The sequence below is a fragment of the Rhipicephalus sanguineus genome, chromosome 1 (assembly GCF_013339695.2).
Source record: "Rhipicephalus sanguineus isolate Rsan-2018 chromosome 1, BIME_Rsan_1.4, whole genome shotgun sequence".
Taxonomy (NCBI): Eukaryota; Metazoa; Arthropoda; class Arachnida; order Ixodida; family Ixodidae; genus Rhipicephalus; species Rhipicephalus sanguineus.
In genome coordinates this window covers 333,876,176-333,897,083 of record NC_051176.1, presented here as the reverse complement: position 1 = coordinate 333,897,083, position 20,908 = coordinate 333,876,176, and the positions used below count along the sequence as shown (strand labels likewise).

Below are 20,908 nucleotides of genomic sequence, written 5' to 3'. Positions count from 1 at the left end.
ACCGAACGCAAGCGACAATCCGAAAAAAAAAAAATTCACCCCCGAAATCAAAGCACACACCAATACTGCATGCTTGCTGTAATCTGTGTCGGTTATTTTGCAAAAGTACCGGGCAGGTATATGGGAGATTTTGTTTTACCAGCTGCTGCATGAAGCTAACCTAGAGGTCGTGGATTCGACAACGGCTGCGGCGGTCGCATATCGATGGGTGCAAATTAAAAAAAAATAATATCAATAAAGAAAAAAAAACGCTCACATGCTCATAGAGTTCCCTACTATGGCGTCTCTTACAAGAATATTGCGATATTGGTACCTAAAATATCGGAATAAAAATTTTAGCAGCGTAATAATAATAATAATAATAATAATAATAATAATAATAATAATAATAATAATAATAATATAATAATAATAATAATAATAATAATAATAATAATAATGATGGAGGAAGGGATGATGTGGCCCCTGCATCCCAGCCGATAAGGCTGAGGAAATGAATATAATAAAAAATACACTGTGTAATGCAACGCATTCAACGACAATGTAGATATTCGTTAGACGAGTGCCTAAACATTCGGTGCATATTCAATAGCTCTGATTCAGACACGCATGCATAACAAGAGTATAGTCAATACTTCGCGTGTACAGTCTTGATTTAGAGGAATTGTCAGATCTGTTGCCATTGAAGTCACAAAGCGCATCCTTGGTGTTTAGCGTTCCTACAAAGGGAACTGGTCTTTCTCGTGAAATTAGGTGACGTGACAATATGAAAATGGGTACTGCACTATGTAAAAAAAAAATATTTATTATTGTCTTTATGAGCTAACCAATTTTGTTGGGGTAGGTGAGACGCGACTGCACTATAATAGCGCAGCAGAATGATAGGCATTCTAAGTTCTGAGCGGGCTACAATTTACTCGTTCAAGTGCTCTTCGCCACTCTGACGGTTATCACATTTTGTCTATATAGAAGGATGACAAATTGGTCGAATAATATGCGATTTACGGCATGCAGGCAAAATGTCATCCAAAAGAGGAGTGAAACTATCGAAAATTCCGGCAGCACGTTAGGAAAGCTGCATGCTAGTATTGCACACTCGTTTGAAATGAGACATAAAGAACTGCGGCAGATTCGATGCGCCCTGTTGGGAAGCCTCTTCGCATCCTCGTCTTTCGCCCAACACTCGGATGATCAGTGTGCGACGTATTTTCTATGGCCTCTGCCACCCAGTTTCTGTAATGGGGTATGATGTCCACAGTGTTGAAGACCATTCCTCAACGAACTTGTCTCGGAGGCCTTCCTTGTCTAGGTTTACTCGGAAGTGAATCGCGGATCGGAATGAAATTAAGTACAGGCCGGAAGTGAAAGCGGAAGTAAAGTGAAGACTGAAGGTAGAATCCTGAATTCACTTGGCCGGCTGGAAGTGGCATAGCGTAAGTTATGATTATGAAACGGCGCAACGAAAGGACACGTAACACAGACGAAGAAGATTGCCAACTCGCCCAACTATCAGTGCTACGTAGCGTAAGTTATAGGTGTATGACCCGCCGTCTCTGGCTAGCGAGGCTATATAGGCAGGCGGTTGTGTGACCTGTTCGGCAAGACTGCAACAGCACTACCCAGCAGTGTACCACGGTCATGAAAACCCGGAGAGGTCCACAAAGAAATCTCCTCTTTAAAGAAAAAGGTGTACGAGCAAAAGAAGCGCGAAGCAAGCTAAGCTAAGCTAAGCTAGCGCCAACAATTACAGTTACGCTCCAGTGCGCGCTTGCACGCCTGCTGCGCCTTCCAGAAGCGAGCACGCGGACAAAGGTGACTTGTGTAGGCACGTACATAAAAAGGGCCGATCATGCTGAACCAATCAGACGTCCCGAGAACTTCAGCAGCATCACCGCCAGAGATGCGCACAAGGGGCCAACGCCGGCGACCGGTCGACTAACGGTACGTTAAGCGCGACCACATGCGTCATTCAAATAACAGCCCTTTGTCATACTAGGTTGACGCCGACGCGACTGAACACCGTGAGGGTTCGTTAAGATCACAGTGCGTCTGCATTTTGTTTCGAAAGCGCCGACGTGATCAACCGACTGAGCGTCATATTCGGCCTGCCACTGTGCGATCGGCCGCTTGGTTAAGACATATTGCACTGACATCTTAACAGCGGATCTGTTTACGCTCGAGGTAAGTTCGGTGACATCCGCAAAAACTCGGGCGGGTACGCGCCACAGGAATTGGACAAGCACCACTACCGTATACAGCAGGTGCGAGGGAATGCGAAGACATTAGATGGAGAGAGCGGAGAAAAGGAGAGTGATGGAAAGTGGTGGGGAAGGAGGTTGGAGCCTGGGGTAGGAGAGAGTAAAGCCTAGTAAAAGGAGGAGCGCTGAGGCAAGGAGCTGGGAAGGAGGAGGGAGGCGAGCGTTAAGCAAAAACACTGCTCGGCGAAGTTGAAAGGAGGGAGGAAAGAAGGAGGAGAGGAGGTGAGAAGCGGAGAGGAGGAGAAGGCGAAACAAATAAAACAAAAAAAAAATTGTGGCGACGAGGGATTGGAATCCGGGTACCCACAGTCCTAAGGCGAGCGTCGTAACCACTCGGCTATCTAGGCATGGTTGCAGAAACATTCATGGTCATCATTTGATTGCGTTGCTATGGGCGAAAGAACGAGAAAAAGACAGAGTGGAAAAGAAAGAAAGAAAGAAAGAAAGAAAGAAAGAAAGAAAGAAAGAAAGAAAGAAAGAAAGAAAGAAAGAAAGAAAGAAAGAAAGAAAGAAAGAAAGAAAGAAAGAAGATCAACTTGGCTTTTCTAGGCTTAACTGCCCCTCTCTATGCTCATGTGGCTATATCTAGGCTTAAGTGCCTATCTCTAGGCTAGGCTTAATAATAATATCTGGGGTTTTACGTGCCAGCTAGGCTAGGCTTGGCTGGTAAGCTAAGGAAGGCCGCCCAGCTCCGCTGTTCCTTCAGGTTTGGCACCACCAGTGCGAAGCTGCCCTGATTTTTTTTCGCTATGCTTGCGCTTGTAGATTATGATTTAGTTATGCGAAAAAATAAACCGAAATGTTCTCTGGAAGCACGAATGCACGAACTTCAGCACACGCAAGTCACCCGCACCAAATTTGCGCCGCTGTCACTCCTGTTCAGTGGCGCTCGTTTTGCTTTATACAGGTGAATCTGAGCTCAAAGCAAACGCAAGCAGGCTAGAGAAAACTGTTTTTACAGTTCAGTTTTGGCTGCAGTGACTTAAAATCAGCAGTTCGTAACACTCACGTCGTGCGGGGTCCACAAAGCAAGCAGCAAGCGCCGATACGGTGGCCGGCATTAGTATGCGCCATCGCATAGCCTGCTCATCTGTGTATTTCACTCCGATAAGATCCGCTTGGTGTGAGCTATTGTATCTGTACTTGCTGTCGCACCGACACATTCTTTTCTCGGGCTTATTTTTAGATTGTGATGTGGAGCACGAATCAATGAGGGGCCTTTTCTACTCAACTGCACAAACCTCGCCCAGGAGTCGCATTTTCGAAGACCACTTTCGAAGACAGATTGGGTTTACCACCGAATGCATTGGCATATACGAACGACACAGTGTTGGCATGGTGCCAATCGTGTACTGTACTCTCTCATACAGCGGAGAGTCAAAACACTCTCGTTCACAGACGTCGATGCGTCGAGCGCGATAGTCACGCAAAATCTCGCGATTGCGAACGCATATCCTCGTTCGCCTCGGCGGTGCAGTAGTACGGTGCGCGGTCGCGGGTTCGGTTCCGGCCGCGGCGGTCGCATTTCGATGGAGGCGAAATGCTAGAGGCCCGTGTACTGTGCGATGCCAGTGCACATTAAAGAACACCAGATGGTCGAAATTTCCGGAGCCCCTCCACTACGGCGTACCTCATAATCATATCGTGCTTCTGGCACGTAAAACACCGGACATTATTATTAAAATATATCCTCGAAAGTTTTCGCATGATTATACCGCCCCAGATGCCGGAGGTATACGAAGTATACAAATATCCGCATTTTTGAGAAAAAAAATAAAACAACGTACACATCCTGTAAATGAGCGGCCTGTATATGCTAGCAGAGTTTCAGTCAAACCCGCAAACTAATGTAGCTGTACCGTCGTCGGTCATACCGGTTCATCTCAGTGGTCATTTGCACAAATGTAATGTGGGTAGTGTGACACTGTTTGACGCCAACGTAGCGCCTCTTTTTTTTTTCTTCCTTTTTTTCTTGCTGTGTCTGTCAAGCGAAAAACGAGTATAAGAGCATGCGCCGCGCTCCAGTATTTTGGCATCGGCGGTTGAGCGCCCCATAACTTGGTACTTGTCAGAAAGCTGCGTCATTAAACGCGTTGAATAGCGAGCACGCTTTCGGAAGACATAGAACAAAATATTGATTAGCACGTTTCGAAATGTGTGTACCGACGTACCAGCTTCATGCCAACGTTATCGGGGAGGCCTCGTGTCGCTGCACTGTTACAGCGAAATCGCTTGCACACTGTAACTGTCGAAGAATCATGTGACAGGGACACAGCGGTGACCCTCTGGCGCCAGACAATATCGTGGAAGTGTTGCGCCAGCATAACGAAACTGGCGGACGTGTGATCGCGCCTCAAAGTTTCAGCGATGCAGTTTTGGCCATCGCAGTAAGGGGCTGCTCTGATTTCCTGTGGATTGCGCTTTTAAATATTGCGAATCGGTATACCAAGAAGGCCAAAGTATCAGCAAAGTGCACCTCCTGGTGCACACACACACACACACACACACACACACACACACACACACACACACACACACACACACACACACACACACACACACACGCGCGCGCGCGCGCGCGCGCGCCATACAACAATTATCTTGTTGAGCAAGTATTTAGGTTTAGGTGCACGTTAAAAACTCCAGGTGGACAAAAATGTATCCGGAGTCCCCCCACTACGGCATGCCTCATAATCATGCGAGGATTTTGACTCGTGAAGCGCCACAATTTCATTTTATGTTTCGCGAGCAAAATTTTATAGTACAAAAAAAAGGGGGGTGGTGTACGAATCTGTATTCAAACACGTTAAACTTGCTTGCAAAGCCACATTTAACAATTGCAGGGAAAGTACAAAGAAAGATACAATCGAGCCTTGTGGACTCTAACACGTTAAGCGCTCTCGAAACTTGTGTGACCACAGTATAATTCCGTTGAGCTGGATCGGTGTATCTTGTGCAGGAAGCTGTTTGTATAAGCTACTTCCAGTCGAAGTATGCGGAGTAACGTCTCTATGTGTCGTGGGAGATATGCCGCTATAGAGAATTTTCTGTGTGGATCGACTTCATAATGTAATGATTGTTTTAATTTAGTGCTGCGAAACCACTTCTCCATAGAACAGTGGTTAGCTCCTCGCAACGAAGATGAGAATGTTGGGCATATTCCTTTGGGGTGCGTAAAGTACGCAAGAGATAGAGAAAACTCAAAGAAGAAACTAGCAAGTTTGGACAGAAGCCCCCTCACATTACAGAAATTACTTGGACCGTGGCCTGAAACGCATCTTCAGAAAAAGGCTAACATCTTCGTGTGGACACCGGACTAGGTAACGCTTGTGATGAACAGCTATGTGTTGCCATATACGGAATGGTGTGTTAGTTCATATACTGTGGGCAGAACTAGAAATGTGTGTGAGTGGACGCTTTATAGCAATGTGAACTTCTGCAAGCAAACTGTACATTACCATGCTATTTTAACTTGTTTCAGTGTGCTATGTGGTTCTTTTTTAGTTGCCCAATTTTTATATTGGGTAACCCTTCTTTTTTTTTTCGCTGCAGAACTTATAGAAATGAAGTGTTGGCGATGTGTTCAAATCCTCGTAAATACAATGTTGATCATTATCTCATTGCACTACGTATTCGTTATAGTTAAACCGCCACAATAGATCATGTGGTATAGGTGCGTGCATGATAAAAATACCTTAGCAACGCTTTGAATGCTTGAGATTGACCTGCGATAGCGAAGTAAGTGATACGCAAAAATCGTTTTCACACTTCTCTTCTTCGTCAACACTTGACTTTGAAAAGATGATTTCACACAAGTGGGCATCGAAACACAAAGTAAAACTAACATATCGCAAGATAACCGAGAACACCAAAGGTAAACAAATGGACAAGTTGACAATAAAGGACAATGGGCGAGTGATAAAGCTTTATTCTAAAAATGATTTACAGAAAACAAGTTTAGGGCACACGACAATAAATATTATCTCTATTTGAGGAAGGAAAAAGAGAAAAAGCATTTAGTAAAAAGAAAAAAAAAAAGAAATGGAAAACGAAAAGTAGCTGATCGAATTTCAAGAATATGATGGAAATATGTGAACGTTTCTAAAATAGACGATGTCACTGAAAAAGCGCACTTAAGCAAGTCAGTCCTCTTCTGAATTTATCATCCTTTTTTTTTCCTTACTTGTTTCCAACAGCGCCACATGAATTGAGCAATGCTGCACGTTACTTAATAGCAACCAGTACAGATATCTACAGCGTACATTGCAGCTGTTCGAAGTGCGTAGCGCATCTAAGTATGTTGCGTTGTTTTCGTGAAATAGGAATAATTTCCCCTGTATTCTAAACGGTCAGCGTATTTTAGTAACCAAGTATGAGTACGTGACAGGGTGCTGCGCGTCCTAAACCACTATATTGTTACGATTGTTATGATATTGTTATGATAGTGAGGCACGGCGTTAGGGGGACTCTGATCTAAGTTTTGCCGCTTGGGGTTTCTTGGTGTTTCGTAGCCAGGGATGTTAGGAGATTCAAATCCCCCCGCCCCCACCCCCCGCGAGAATTTTCAGTTTTGCTGGCGTATATATACATGCACACATACAAACGCACACACGAACATACATCAAGTATGGTTGAAGCAACCCCCCCCCCCCCCCCCCAAAAAAAAAAAAAAAATTCTGGCTACGCCCCTGCTTAGTGTAAGCCTAAATCTAAGTACACGAGCGCTAATGCATTTCGCCCCCAGCTAAATGCGGCCACCGTGGCCGGGAACGGACCCCGTGCCTGGCAGCCCAACCTAAACCATCTTCGCCCAAACTTCAACGGCCACGGTGGTCTAGTGGTTATGGTGCTCGAATGTTGTACCCGAAGGTCGCGGGATCGAATCTCGTCTGCGGCGGCCGCATTTCGATGGAGGAGAAATGCTAGAAGCCCGTGTGCTTAGATTTAGGTGGACGTTAAAGAGCCCCAGGTGGTCGAAATTTCCAGAGCCCACCACTACGGCGTCTCTCGTAATCATATCGTGGCTTTGGGACGTAAAACCCCAACGATTGTTATCATTCACCTGAATTTCTTTCTTACGCTTTGGGTATCGAAGCATAAGCATGTCTGCATAATATGTGTTACAATTAGGCATGTAAAAGGCCCATTAAACACATAGAAAGAATGTGGCCAGAATTTCAAACTTTTTCCCGTTAGTATTGCAATAAAGCGGTTGTTCGTTGAATAATGTTCATTGTTCCCTTATTAGCGAGCGCTAAAGAATTGACTTATTTCAGTTTTTAAATCATGAGCCACCGTAACTATACCTCACTTGCCTCTAAATATGGCGGTGAATCTTGCTCTGTTTTTGTCCTCATGACCATTTTTCAGTTCTTCCGACGCGCAAAATTGTGCAGCGCACGTGGACGCCAATAAATGGTGCCTCTGATCGACAAACTGCAAGTGTCATTATGTAGAGGTCCTGGGTTCGTCACCACTCCTCGTCTAGTGTTGCAAAACTTTCCTTTTCTTTGTCATATATGACTGAGTCATGTATAGGAATGGAGCTTCGACAGCCACTTTAATGTGTAAGCGTGACGTTTGTGGTGCTTTGTATTACCGGCTGGCCTGTTATGAGCAATCATTCATGTCATTGGTTACACCGTGACCTATCAAAGACAGCAAGCGGAATTCTCAAGACTACGCGAAATATCGCGGCCATTGACGCAATGCTGCGAGCCTATAAGATGCTGTGTGCGCGAGAGATCTGCTGAAGCAATCGTCAAAAGCGCGTTTGAGGTAGTGTTTTTAGCATACTAATGATTCGCAACCAGGCATCAATGGAATTTAATGCGATAACTCTGTAACACACACAATGCTTCCATAAACGTATGCATGCTATGAGCAAAGTAATAGCGTGTAAGCGTGCAGCGCTGCCTCTTTCATTTTTCTTTCTGATATAAGAACGACATCGCCACAAATTTCTACAGGACCCCACTAGAAAGGTGTGTCCGTTTATCATTGATTGCTGCGCGATCCACGAATTGGGAGTTCGATCCTCTATCGATTTCTTACTCCAGATTTCCATTTTCACTTGACATTACATGCACGACACACGAAGCTAGCTGGCTTTTCAGCTGGTTAGAGCTCACGATGTTGAATGGAACACATGGCACGATTCGCCACCATGTCTTCGTTGGCACTTGCTGACGTTGAAACCTTTGTCTCCCGCTCGGAAATCCCATTACGAAACTGAAGGACTGATGCAGCACTGCTGCACTTGAATGCGTAACCTACCTGCTGCTTTTCTTCGGGTCCGAGATTGGCATTTTAGCAGAGGAGCACGTTCTTTTTTTTCTCATTCAGTGCTACGAATGAGTGCGCTTACACATGAGAGGAGATTACACAAACAAGCTCGCCCACGCGCATGCATGCACACGCCACACGCACGTCCACACGCAGTCGCATGCGCGATTAGTTATGCTTCAATAGCGATCCCGCAAGGATACCCTTGAATCCAGCAGTATACTGTCGCTCACGAGCTCTCAAACCACGTGGAGACCGTGGCATCGATTTATCGCTCATTTCTTACCCCTCTTTCCTTCCACTGCCTAACGACTTCCGATTTTGCTGAGACGACTTAACTGCTCGCCAGAAAACATGGCCTCTCTCATCTCTTAAGCGTATATATATATATATATATATATATATATATATATATATATATATATATATATATATATATAACAATGAAAATAGAGAAGTTAAGAACCCCACAGCGTGTAATGGCAGGGAAAGTAGAAAAAGAAATAGAATTACTTCGTCGCTGTGTCTTTCTCTGTATGGCACCCTCGCGCTGTGAAGTTGTATCCTTAGAGCTTCCTTGCCAAGCTTCGCCACTTAACTTCGTGCACGATGTTACAAGTTAACACTTAATTGGGTGGAAGTGAATCGAAACCGCTGTTGCTGAGAGATTTCAGTTTTTGCTCCTCGAAAATTCAGTTCTTCGGACTCTTACTTCTTCAAGACTGCGAAGCAGGCATAGACTGAAAGCGGGTGCAAATTTTCAATTTAGTATACCTGTGTGCGTTAATTATCGCGTATCACAACGGCTCCGCTGGTGCGATGTAAACGCTTTGCAACCTAGGTCCTCGGAGCTTGTAAGTTCCTCTGAACACGAAAGATACGTCAAGAGCCATCATCTCGAGGAGGTAACAAATACCGCTTTCCTGAAAGGCTTCCAAGTGATCCTTGTGGAATAAATCCCAGTGTGCTGTGCACATACACAGCCTTATGGAGCATCAATACTTTTTATGTGTAAATATAAGATATCATGAAACGTTATGTATAACGACTACATTATGAGGATTACGTGCACGATTCAAACGACCAGAAAATTCCAGGCCTCTGTTCAGGACGCGAGCTTATGGACAACATTTCTAGGTATTCTTACTGGGTGGAACAGGAAATACATTACCGAGGAATGCGCTACAAATTGCCTTTTTTTTTCTCACCCCGGGTGTTATAAAGGACGACCACGCCGCTAAGCACGCCCATCCCTTTGAATGGAAAGAGTCCCATGACTTCGAAAGAACGCTACACCTGATTCATAACGTTATCGGAAGACTGACAATGCAAGACCTTGTTAATGAGCAACATCACAAAGGACCACACAACGAAACGTCGATAGCCTCGCGTTATTCAACCCCGCAACCTTCGAACTTACCTTCAGAGAGAGCCCGTCAGTCTGTTAGAGAATACGTTTTTTTTTTCTCTGCATATATGAGTGGAGACCGGAGCTGGAATTGCTTTGTGCATGCTTATATAGCAGCTTGGATGATAACCTCATCTGTGACGTCTTGCAATTTAGTCTAACGAAGGTAATGAAATTTAATATATCAGGTCGCAAACTTCTCCATTTATGTCGATATTATCTAGATTTAATTAAAAATAGGCTTTGATGGCGATTCTTAGTAAGTAAGAATGCTGCTGATCTCTTCGAATGTTCGTATGCAATCAGAACGAAAGAGATTGGCGTAGCAATTAAATTTGAAGAATAGTGTCTGTATTTATCGATAGGTAGCTGAAGCGTGATGAGCCAACTTTCGGGACACCCTCTTGCTGGACTAACGGCGTCGCGCATTTTCTGTAAGCTAATACAAACGTTCACAACATGAATGTCCGAAGTCTAGAGCGCGACATAAAGAAGTTTAGGGCAGATGACACGTACGCAGGCGATTGCTTCGAAATTCATAATCTAATGACACAGCACCAAAAGCGATCTTAGCGAACGAAAACAAAAACAATACAACCTGTGGCTTCCAAATCGTTTGCTCTTCGTACAAAAAGTGAAGGAGAGTAATTATCACTTAACGCAGCCGCTGAAAGTGTTTAACTCTACGTTGTATAATAGTTCCCAGCCCGGTCTTCTAGTAGGCCCACCATAGGGCACTGCTAACGCCATTTCGACAAGGCATAGCGAGCTGGACCCTGCCTAGCGGCTTCGGCGCTGCGCCCCTGAGCACACGTGTGCGAGTTTGATTCCCGGCTAAATGCCCGTGTACTTTGTACTTAAGTTCAGGTTAAAGAACCCCAAAAGAACTTGGCCTAGTTGGTGTTTGCCATGAGACATAACTGTCGCCAAAGATACGCGCACAAAGCATGTGTCGTCATGTTTGCGTTTTTTTCATCCCTGCTTTGTGTGGGGTCTTTTCAGCGGCAATGGACCTTCTAAAGGTCCTAACAGCGCCTTCAGTGGAGATCGCTGAAATCGAAACTGGGGGGTCCGTGGCCTCCGAAGTTGTCCGGCGCGTGCCGGTAGACAATCGCTGAGGCCTGGTATTTTTCGAGATATTTTGCAAACCTGCTACGCCAGGTGCCGCTCAGTTCGCTCCTGTCGCCGCGCTGTGACCCTCAAAAAAACATGGCGCGCGTCACGTCACCGCCGCCGCGCATGCGCAGACTACCCTCATGACACAAAGAGGTCAAAACTGATGATGTGGAGCCTCACCCACTACGATGTGGGCAGGGTTCTGTTTGGTGTCACAGAAGTCCGGCAACTTGGGGTAGTGCGCCCCAGTGATACGACACGGGCACACCACGGACGCGTGCAAAGTTGCCGGCAGTTTTTCCCTGTTGCTCAGCGAAGGCCCTCTGCGCCCTCCGGGCTACTAAGTGGTTATTAAAGTAAACAAAAGAGGGTGAAGATATAAGCACCGCCCGTAACTCGGAAGACTAATCGTAGCTTCGCCCTCGCTTCGCGAGTGCTGGCCATTTCGCTGACGCTCAATGGCCGGTTGGCAGGCTCTCCGTCACGCGCTACTGGCCGCTTTCGCGGCCACGCGCTGTTTAGCCCGCGCGCCTGCCCCTTCGGGGCAGGCCTGCGTCCGCGCCCGTGTCACTGGGGGCGCACGTAACCCACGAGCCGCTTCGCGCTTCTCAGTATTTTGCTAGCGTCCGTGGTGTGCCCCAAGTTGCCAGACTTCTGTGACACCAAACAGAACATTGCCACGATGTGCCACGTATAACCATATGTTGGTTATGGTACGTAAACCAGCTGAATTAAAAAAAAAAGACATCGGATAGATTGCTATACGACATTAGAGGCGTTATGAAGTGTCGGCCAAAGTATTGTGCTGTCCACGCAGTCACTGTCAGTGACAAACCTCGGAGCAGTTGCTTGCTGGGCCACGTATACCGGCGTCGTTCGCTGCCTTCGTAAATAAAGGCAGCAGAGGCCGGCTGCGCTAATCAATGGACACGACGTGACCAAGCCGGCGACGCCCACGGGAGCCCGGTGAAAGGGGTCAATAGGCGGGCGATTTGCAAACATCTCGGTAACAATCCAGTGGTTGCGAAAACTTGAAGCGCATGCAACCGGCGTTGAGCGGTGTGCGCGCGAGCTTATCAGTGGGGCACCGGAAACGACCTCCGCTCTGCATCGGACGCACGAAGTATCGAAAGGCTGTTGCTTATCGCCTGTCTATTCAGTCGCATGGTGGTGATAGCGCTTATATATATATATATATATCTTCCGTCGCGAATTCCTATTCGCTAGTGGATGCGGGACAAACAGTTGACACGGCTCTCACGTGGGTTTTCAGGATGTGCAGCGTGGGAGGCTTTTTGTCACGGCAAAGAGATATGCGCTGTTTCGAACACACCTGAGGCCAAATCCGTCATTGTTTTTGTCATTTTCGGAGCTTAATTGTGTGAACGAGCTCGCTTCATGCATGGACAATTTGGTTAGTGTGGACAGAAACGGTGGCAAGTTTCTTAACGAGGCCTGCAGAACTGCTGTCCATTCTTAAGCAGGGCCAGGCTTTCTAGCGTTCCGTTTCATTTTTTCCTTAATTTGACCCTTCGTAATAGACTAGTACAATACTCGAGCGCTTCGGACTGATATCACTGCTATCTATAAGGAAACTTCGATGGACGTCGCGTGATAGGAAAGGAAGAATGGAAAGCGAAATAATGCGACCCCTGGTGGAAAAGAAGGTTGCTGTGGTTTTAACATGCCGTGTGTGAAGACTATTAGCGAAGGTACATTTCTCTAACGAACTGCCGATGTATCTGAATCGTGAAGTACAATAATAGCTTTCGCTCAGTGATTTCGGATCAATGGAATGATTATGACAGTTAGTATGTTATGGTACGATGAACATTATTCAGGTCGTGAAGATCAACCCGTAAGTTCACGAAGGCGGTTCCCAAGTCAGGACAATACCGCACTAAATTAATTCGATATATCTGCACAAAGACTCAAAAGACTTCGATTTTAGCGACAAAAAAGTGTTCAATTCAACTGCATGACGTCGTTGTAAGCGGCGTCATCGCTCTTTCTTTCGTGACCAAACAATATATAGATGCAAAACAACCCATTACGGTAGCTTGGTGGTATATGCATGGCGTTGCGCTGTTGAGCTCCGAGTGTCGGGTTCGATCCGCGCTCCGTGGCCACATTTATAAGAGGGACCTAATGTAGAAGTCGCTCGCGCGTTGACATTTAGGTGCACGTCAAAAAAACCCAGGTGGTCAAACTTAATCACGATCCCTTTTACTGTAAGGCGTGCCTCAAGATCAGATGGCGTTTTTTAGGCTTAAAACCACATGATATGGTATGGTAAACGTTATTGAGGTCCTGCAGGGCGTGTCTCAACACGCAATGGGCCGCTCCCACGTAGGGACAGAAAGGCCACGCCTCTCGGCCGCATCGTGGGCCTGCTGGACAGCCCAGAGTTGGTCAGCCAGAAGGGGGCTACGGAGGGGCCGCGTCCCACCTGGCCGAGTTGTTATCGACTGTAGAGTGTGACCGGGCGCACCTCCAGAGCATGTGCTCTAACTGGGATATTTCTCCGCATGAGGGACAAGACCTGTCGGTATAAATATCAGGATAGATAGTGTGTAAAAGACACGGGTTAGGATATGTGTTCGTTTGCAAAAGCCGAAGTGTGAGGGCCTGAGCTCTGTTGAGCCGCGGATATAGCAAGAGAGCAAATTCTGCGAGCGAGGTAGAAATATTTTATCTCGTTGTAGGTAGAAGGAGTGTCCCTACTCTCGCTGGAGTCGTTTCCAAGCTGTCCGGAAGTAGCGCGGTGGGTTAGGTCGATCGCAGCCCCATGAGCCGATTCACTGAGGTTGGGGGGAACACCCTCTATCTGACCCTGATGTGCGGGGAACCAACAAATGAAGTGGTGTGCGATTTCCCTACCCTCGAGGAGCCGGAGGGCCTGCTTAGGAATCACGCCTTTTTCAAATGCCTCTGACTGCTGACCTCGAGTCGCTATAAATAGCGTCTCGCGTGTCATCAAGCAAGGCTAGTGCAATTGCCATTTGTTCCGCAATTTCTGAGTTCCTGGTCCGAACCGTGGCAGCAATGGTAATTTGTTGTTTAGAATCGATGGTTAAAATTGAGAAGGCTTGGCGTCCTCTATAGGAGGCAGCGTCCACAAAGCTGACCTGTCGCTGATCACTGTATATTTGCTAAAGGATGTTAGCAGCTCTTGCTTTTCGTAATCGGGGTGCATGTTTCTGGGGATAAGCGCCAGCGTAATTCTTTCGCGAACAGAATGAGGAATGTTGGAAAAGTCTCCTGCGATCGCATTGGGGCAATGACTGAGATCCCGTAGGATGTATCTAACCGCTTTGGTAGTATAGTGAGACGAGCTAATTGTGCGCGTCGCTGAGCTTCCGCAATCTCCTCTAGGGTGTTGTGAATGTCGCGCTGAAGTAAACGCTCTGTGTGAGCAAAAATCGGTATTCCAAGAACTCGCTTGGTGACTTTCCTAAGCAGTGCGTTCAGTTTGTCTCTCTCTGCCCGCTTCCAGCGGTGCATAGCTGCTACGTACGTGATGTGGCACAGGACAAAGGCATGCATTAAACGAAGGAGATTGTCCTCCTTGAGTCCACAATGTCGATTGGAAACCCTCCAAACAAGATGAACGGCGTTATCTTTTTTGGCAACGATCTTGGCTATAGTCTTACAGTTCGAGCCACCCGACTCAATGGCCATGCCTAAGATAGTGATTGAATCGACTCTGGGTATGTGGCCGCCACTCCTAGTGAATAGCTTAATGTTGCTATTCTTCAGGGGTACCCAGCGCTTAGGCCGCGGGCCGCATTTTTTGGGTCGATATAAAAGGAGCTCCTATTTTGATGGAGAGCATCTAAGGCCTGAAGGTCCGAGATAGGCTTCGATGACGTCTATGGCTTCTTGAAGAGCACTCTCTACCTGAGCATCGCTACCTCCGGTGCACCATATAGTGATGTCATCAGCATACATCGTATGTCCGATGCCCTCAATTCTAAGAAGCTTTCTGCATAGACCAATCATGACAATGTTGAATAATGAAGGTGAGATAACGGCACCCTGTTGTGTACCTCTCCCCCCCCCCTCATATCTAGCGGTTGTGATACAAGTTCAGCAACTTCGAGAGTAGCTTTCCTGTCAGTGAGGAATGACCTAACGTAGTTATAAAAGCGTGCGCCTAAATTAAGGGAAGACTTTACTCGCATATTGTAGAACCACATAACTGATTTTTTTAACTGTAATACAGAAACGTTGCTTTTAGTTATTAGCTTGTATACTGCGTATGTTTTGACAGGCACCAGAACTGCATTCACTATCGTCGTCTTCTCGCATTGATACTAGATGTCTTTGACGCAGTAAAATGGAAACATTGCTGAAAATTTCAAAACATCTGGCAAAAATTCCCGCACCCGGAACAGGAAGATAGTGATGCAATAAATTTCTCTTAGTTATTCATTGTTGTGATTTTACGGTCATCGAAAACAACAACAGCAACAACAAAAAGAAAGACTTGAAAAGAAAGGGCAACTGTAATGTTGTAGGAATGCTTTACGCTTCAGTAGAAATGCATCTTCAAGCCTACTGTCATAACGACACGCTTGCATCTGTGTTCTGCAGTTGGTGTAACGGGGGGTGGGGATGGGGGTTTCAAACCCCCTCGACTCTTTTTCAATTTTGCATGTGTACATACAGACGCACATACAAACGCCCGCGCGAACATACAAAAGGTATGGTTGACCCCCCCCCCCCTGAAAAAAATTCTGGATACGCTACTGTTGTTCACATTAAGTGCAGTTCTCTATATTGTCAATGTATTATTTCTACAAACATAGACGAGGTAGTTATCTTCATATGTTTCACATATTCCCATAAAAAACGCAATTTAGCGGCTGAAGCTCGCTTCTTTGGCAATTCTCCATATCGCTTTGCCTTAAGCGTCGTCCACGCCTTATGGTGTTTCCCCACGCAAGAAAAAATGAGCGCGATTCATAACAGTTAATTGTGCTAGCTTGCGTCACAAACGTGACATTCACGTGCGTATGCAATGCTACACAGACAAGTTGTTGTTGTTGTTGTTGTTGTTGTTGTTGTTGTTGTTGTTGTTGTTGTTGTTGTTGTTGTTGTTGTTGTTGTTGTTGTTGTTGAATTAACTTTATTCTGGTCCAGAGAACACGCAGAGAAGACCCAGCGCCATCCGGCTAGTCTCACGCAGGGACAGCAAAGCCAAGCTTGGCAAGTACACATTTTCTTCCCTGGCTTTCATCCCCGTCTATGGCGAAACGTCGGCAATAATGATGATTATGAATGAATGAAGGAATGAATGAATGAACAAACTGCAAGTGTCTGTGGTCTTGATCGAGTAATGCACTGTGAATTACTTGAATTGTGACAGTGCATCGCTCGATGAATCTAAGCACGCACTATGATATACTTCTATAAGCAAACTCTATTTTCCTCTTTTCAACGGCATTAAAAAGAGAGAGAGAGAGGAAATGACCTATATGAAAAGCTCACCGGTGTTAGACGCCCGGAAGGAGGGCACCGAGGCACCCCTGGCGGACGCCGTGCTCTTGGAGTTCTCGGAGTCCATAGCCCAGCGCTGCAGGTTCGGCATCCGAACGGCTTTTCTCTTGCGCGAACCCAGCTCGACGATGCTTGGTGGCGCACTGCGAAAACACAGCAATGGCGCCAGAAGATTATTGCCCACTTCTTTGTACAGTACTTATGAGCGAATTACCTTCATTTTGATCCCTGACAGAACATACACACTGTCTATATATGACAGCCCACGTCATACCGTGGCATGGGTATACCGCTGCCAAAACCAAAAAGAACTTGTATAGATGCATCACACAATCGTGTTCGCTGATTTTCATGACGTCGGGCATTTTTGCATGTTTAAGACAGTTTATTACGGAAAAATCATTGTGCCCCTGTTTTGAAATGGAAAATCTGAAAATCCTGTCAAGTTTTGTGTGCGATTTTGGTGTCATCACTCAGTCAGTATGTAGTAGACTTTGAAACAACGAGATTTGCATTAACAGATCGAAAACACTTAAGCAGTAAGCGGAGCTTTCTCAGAGAGAGGTGAAGCGCAGATGATGCATGGTTTTGTGGGTGCACTTCGTACCGAATGCTTATATGGTCATCGGTTATATCGACGCTGAGGCAAGTCAGTGCGTAATCAACATATTTTCACTAATCCTTCGTAGAAGCGTATGCAATATTTTGCTAGTTCTTTAGTAAAAGCGTGAAATTTTTTTTGTCTTGAAGTGTAATTGGTGATTGCCATAAGCGCAACATTCGTGTACTTATTTCTTTACGCACTCGTTCTTTCCCCCTTTTCTGTCCTTCTCTTTTGGTGAAGTAAACCATATTTTATGGCAGTGGATGTGGATGCATCATCGTGCCCACTATGACGGCGTTTCGCAGTCATGTCATTATTTCTCTATAGAGCAAGTTACTGCTCTGTAGTATATATGATTACAAAATCACATTGATGGATTCCGTATATCAGTCGACAATAACTTAGCACAATTTTTTTGGGGGGGGGGGACAGTTCATGAAGCTTATTTGACAATGAAGCGCAATACAGGGGAACAAAGGAAGAAGAACCTGACGAGACGGGCGCTACTAACACGCGCATGCGCCTGGGGTTCTCCGAAACCAGCCAGAAGAAATGATGGAAAAAAAGTCGTATTAGGTTACGTAGCGTGGTTGTACATAAATTGTATGCATTTTTTGTCGTCTGCCGCAGTGAACAGAGTGGACAGGGACATTCACTCTGTACAGCTGCGGTGTAAAGTTCAAGTAAACATTCGCAGTTGTCAGTGGCTCTCAGTGTGTCCGCCTTTGCATTTCTTTGATCCCATGTTTCCCACTCTGTAATTATCTGATATTATCTCGGAGACCCGCCGCGGTGGTCAAGTGGTTACGGTGCTTGAATGCTGACTCGAAGGTCGCGGGATCGAATCCCGGCCGCGGCGGCCGCATTTTCGATAGGAGGCGAGATTGCTTGAGGCCCGTGTACTTAGATTTATAGGTGCACGTTAAAGAACCCCGGGTGGTCAAAATTTCTAGAGCCCTCCACTACGGCGTCCCTCATAATGATATCGTGGTTTTGAGACGTTAAACCCCAACAATTACACATTGTTACCTATTATCTCGGAGCTCATTTATTCGAGAAAGAAAAAAGCAACATGGCCACAAAACCTGGCGCTTGACGGAATAAATTTCTAAAAGAGTTCCGTATCACGTACCATAGATTTGAGAACTACTAGGAAAAATTAAGTGTTGTAGGGCCACTTCAGATAAGTGCCGCAAAGATATGAGGCAGATATTGAAGGTCAGTATCCATGATTGGAGCAGCAGTGCACGGAAGCCAATTAATGAAAGTGACGCCGCTAATCGAGCAGCTGGGTGCTTCACGTGTCTGCTGTTGCAACAAATTAGGCGAAGCTGCAGTTATACAACTTGTCGCTATTGGCAGGGAACGATAGTTGTTCCTCATTTCATGCGATCCATTTATAGGTTGTCATTGCGATAAAGCACAAAGTAATTATAAAAGTTGCATTACGTAGCAAAGTTCCAACATGCCGAGGTGTGCAGCGCAGCCCAGCTTATTAGAAGCCGCATACGGGGCAAGTTCGGTGCAAGTGCACTAAAGTTCTGTACCTTTATCTTCGCGGGTAAGTAGCGACCATGGATTGACGTCACACAGCCTATCGTGCTTATACAAATTTTGCGCGCTGGCGTGTCTGAGTTTCAGCACTAACTTGACGTTGGAAACTGCTTGCAACGTAGTAATTCAGCAATTTTGTGCTACGCTAGCGACGTCGAAAACCCGCGTTCCCCACGACATTGCGGCGTGTTTATTTGACGTTTCGACCGGAGTCCGCTCCTGATGAAGATCGGACTTCGGTCGAAGCGTGGCATAAACCATTCCTCCCTTGTTGCTCTTTGACGGGCTCCACTTTGTGCCTGATATATATATATATATATATATATATATATATATATATATATATATATATATATATATATATATATATATATATATATATATATATAAAAATATATATATATATATATATATATATATATATATATATATATATATATATATATATATATATATATATATATATATATATATATATATAATATATATATATATATATATATATCAGCCATATACATCTACAGAACACACACACACGCGCACATACAAGCTTAGGCATTGCAAGTTACATACCTAATGAAGAACCGTTAATTTTTTTTGTTCAGACATTAGCATGTAAGCTGACGAACCTAGAGTTACAAAAAAAATCACGTGAGGAATAATTAGCGCCTACCTCGAGTACACAGCGTTCTCATGGCTTGCATCTATGTCCACAGTACACAACGCGAACGTGCCGGAGCACAGTGAACGGGACACGCGCAGCACGTTCATTGCTGGTCAACCGACCTTGGCACTGAAATACCTTCGGTACTGTGTGGCAGAAAAAAGCAAAAAGGAAAGAGACGGTCCGATGATCTGTGCGCTGTTATAATCAACAAGCATCTTATCGCAAATTATCAAAAGCGCATGTTCGCTACTCGTTGTTTTCTATATTTGTATTTTCTTTTTTTCGCTTTGGAGAGACGGGCATTCAATACGTGTCAAAAGCGACCTGATGAATGCTCTATTATCAGAGATTTCTCATCTTCGTTATCATTCGCTCAATTAGAGAGAGCGCCCGCGTTGTGCAGTACTAATGACCTCATCGAAAGTTACTAATCGCGTTATCTGCATGCCTTTTTAGAATTCCGCGTCTGGCAATGACCCGCCTGCGGCGATCATTGCGCGATGGAGGCAAAATAACAAAAGAAACGCTGGTGCGGGCGTGGGTCGTCCGGTGCATATCTGCTTAGCAGAGCGGAACATGTTGCTTCGTTTCTGCACAATCGCCGGAGTGCAGTCTATGCTTTCTCACCTGTTTTTCACTGCTTGCTTATCCACGTGCACTGCGGTGCTCACAAGCATACAGCGCGCTCTTCGGAGATGCGACGCACTCATTTGCAAGCTCAGCTTGTCGTGAGTTGCAGATTTCGGTGGCGGCGGCGTAGTACGCGAAAAACTCGGCGAGTGTGCATAAATGCGGCCCTCGAAGGTGCGCCTGTCTCGTGCGTATTCGCATGCGCCGATTTCAAACAATTGATGTTCTCTCGATCGTGGGTTTGTCGGCAAACCAGCCGTTTCTGATATGGCAGTGTGATCCTTTTAGTCGAGGTGGCTTGCCATTGCATCTTGTCACATTTCATTGTTGCCTGGATATGAAAGCATGACCATCGTTGCAGCGACAAAAGTGTTGCGCTGCTATAAGCACGTTGATGAAGGTCCAATTTCCGGCACGGAGTAAGGAAAAGGTTAGGAGGGAGCATTGCCCAACGCGATAGAAGGAAAGAAGAAAAAAAAAGAAAGAAATGAAGAAAGTTGCCGCCATTTTCCTGATAAAGCAAGAACTCCTAAAATTTTTTGCAAGCAAAAAGCTTCTTGCATATCTGCTCCAAATAAATAAGAGGGAAGACTTCCACTAAGTTTTACTTTATGTGCCGACGTAGTAGGTCCCGAAGTGCACTTAGGTTACTTTAGGTCCAGCCATCACACCCCTGCAAAATGAGCCTGACCGGTTCCTTCTACAGGGGTGTGGTGGCGTGATGGGTGAGTGATCATATACACCTTTTTGGCGATTTTACAGGCTTGCATGCAAACAGGCTCGCAAACATTTTTCGCAGCCATCGGGCGTCACTCAGGAACACTCAAGGTCTGCGAAATATGTGTGCGCAAAAAGCCCATACAAACACTGCTACGCCTCAAGCC

At 45.7% G+C, this 20,908-nt stretch overlaps 1 protein-coding gene across 1 annotated transcript in view; it reads right to left on the bottom strand.

Moving 5' to 3' along the window:
• Nucleotides 1–20,908, bottom strand: part of LOC119384156 (LIM homeobox transcription factor 1-beta) — a 175,838-nt gene that overhangs the window by 116,984 nt on the left and 37,946 nt on the right. The window contains exon 2 of the mRNA XM_037652448.2: nt 16,561–16,712. Within this exon, the coding sequence (XP_037508376.2) occupies nt 16,561–16,712 (152 nt within the window). The remainder of the gene's footprint in view (nt 1–16,560; nt 16,713–20,908) is intronic.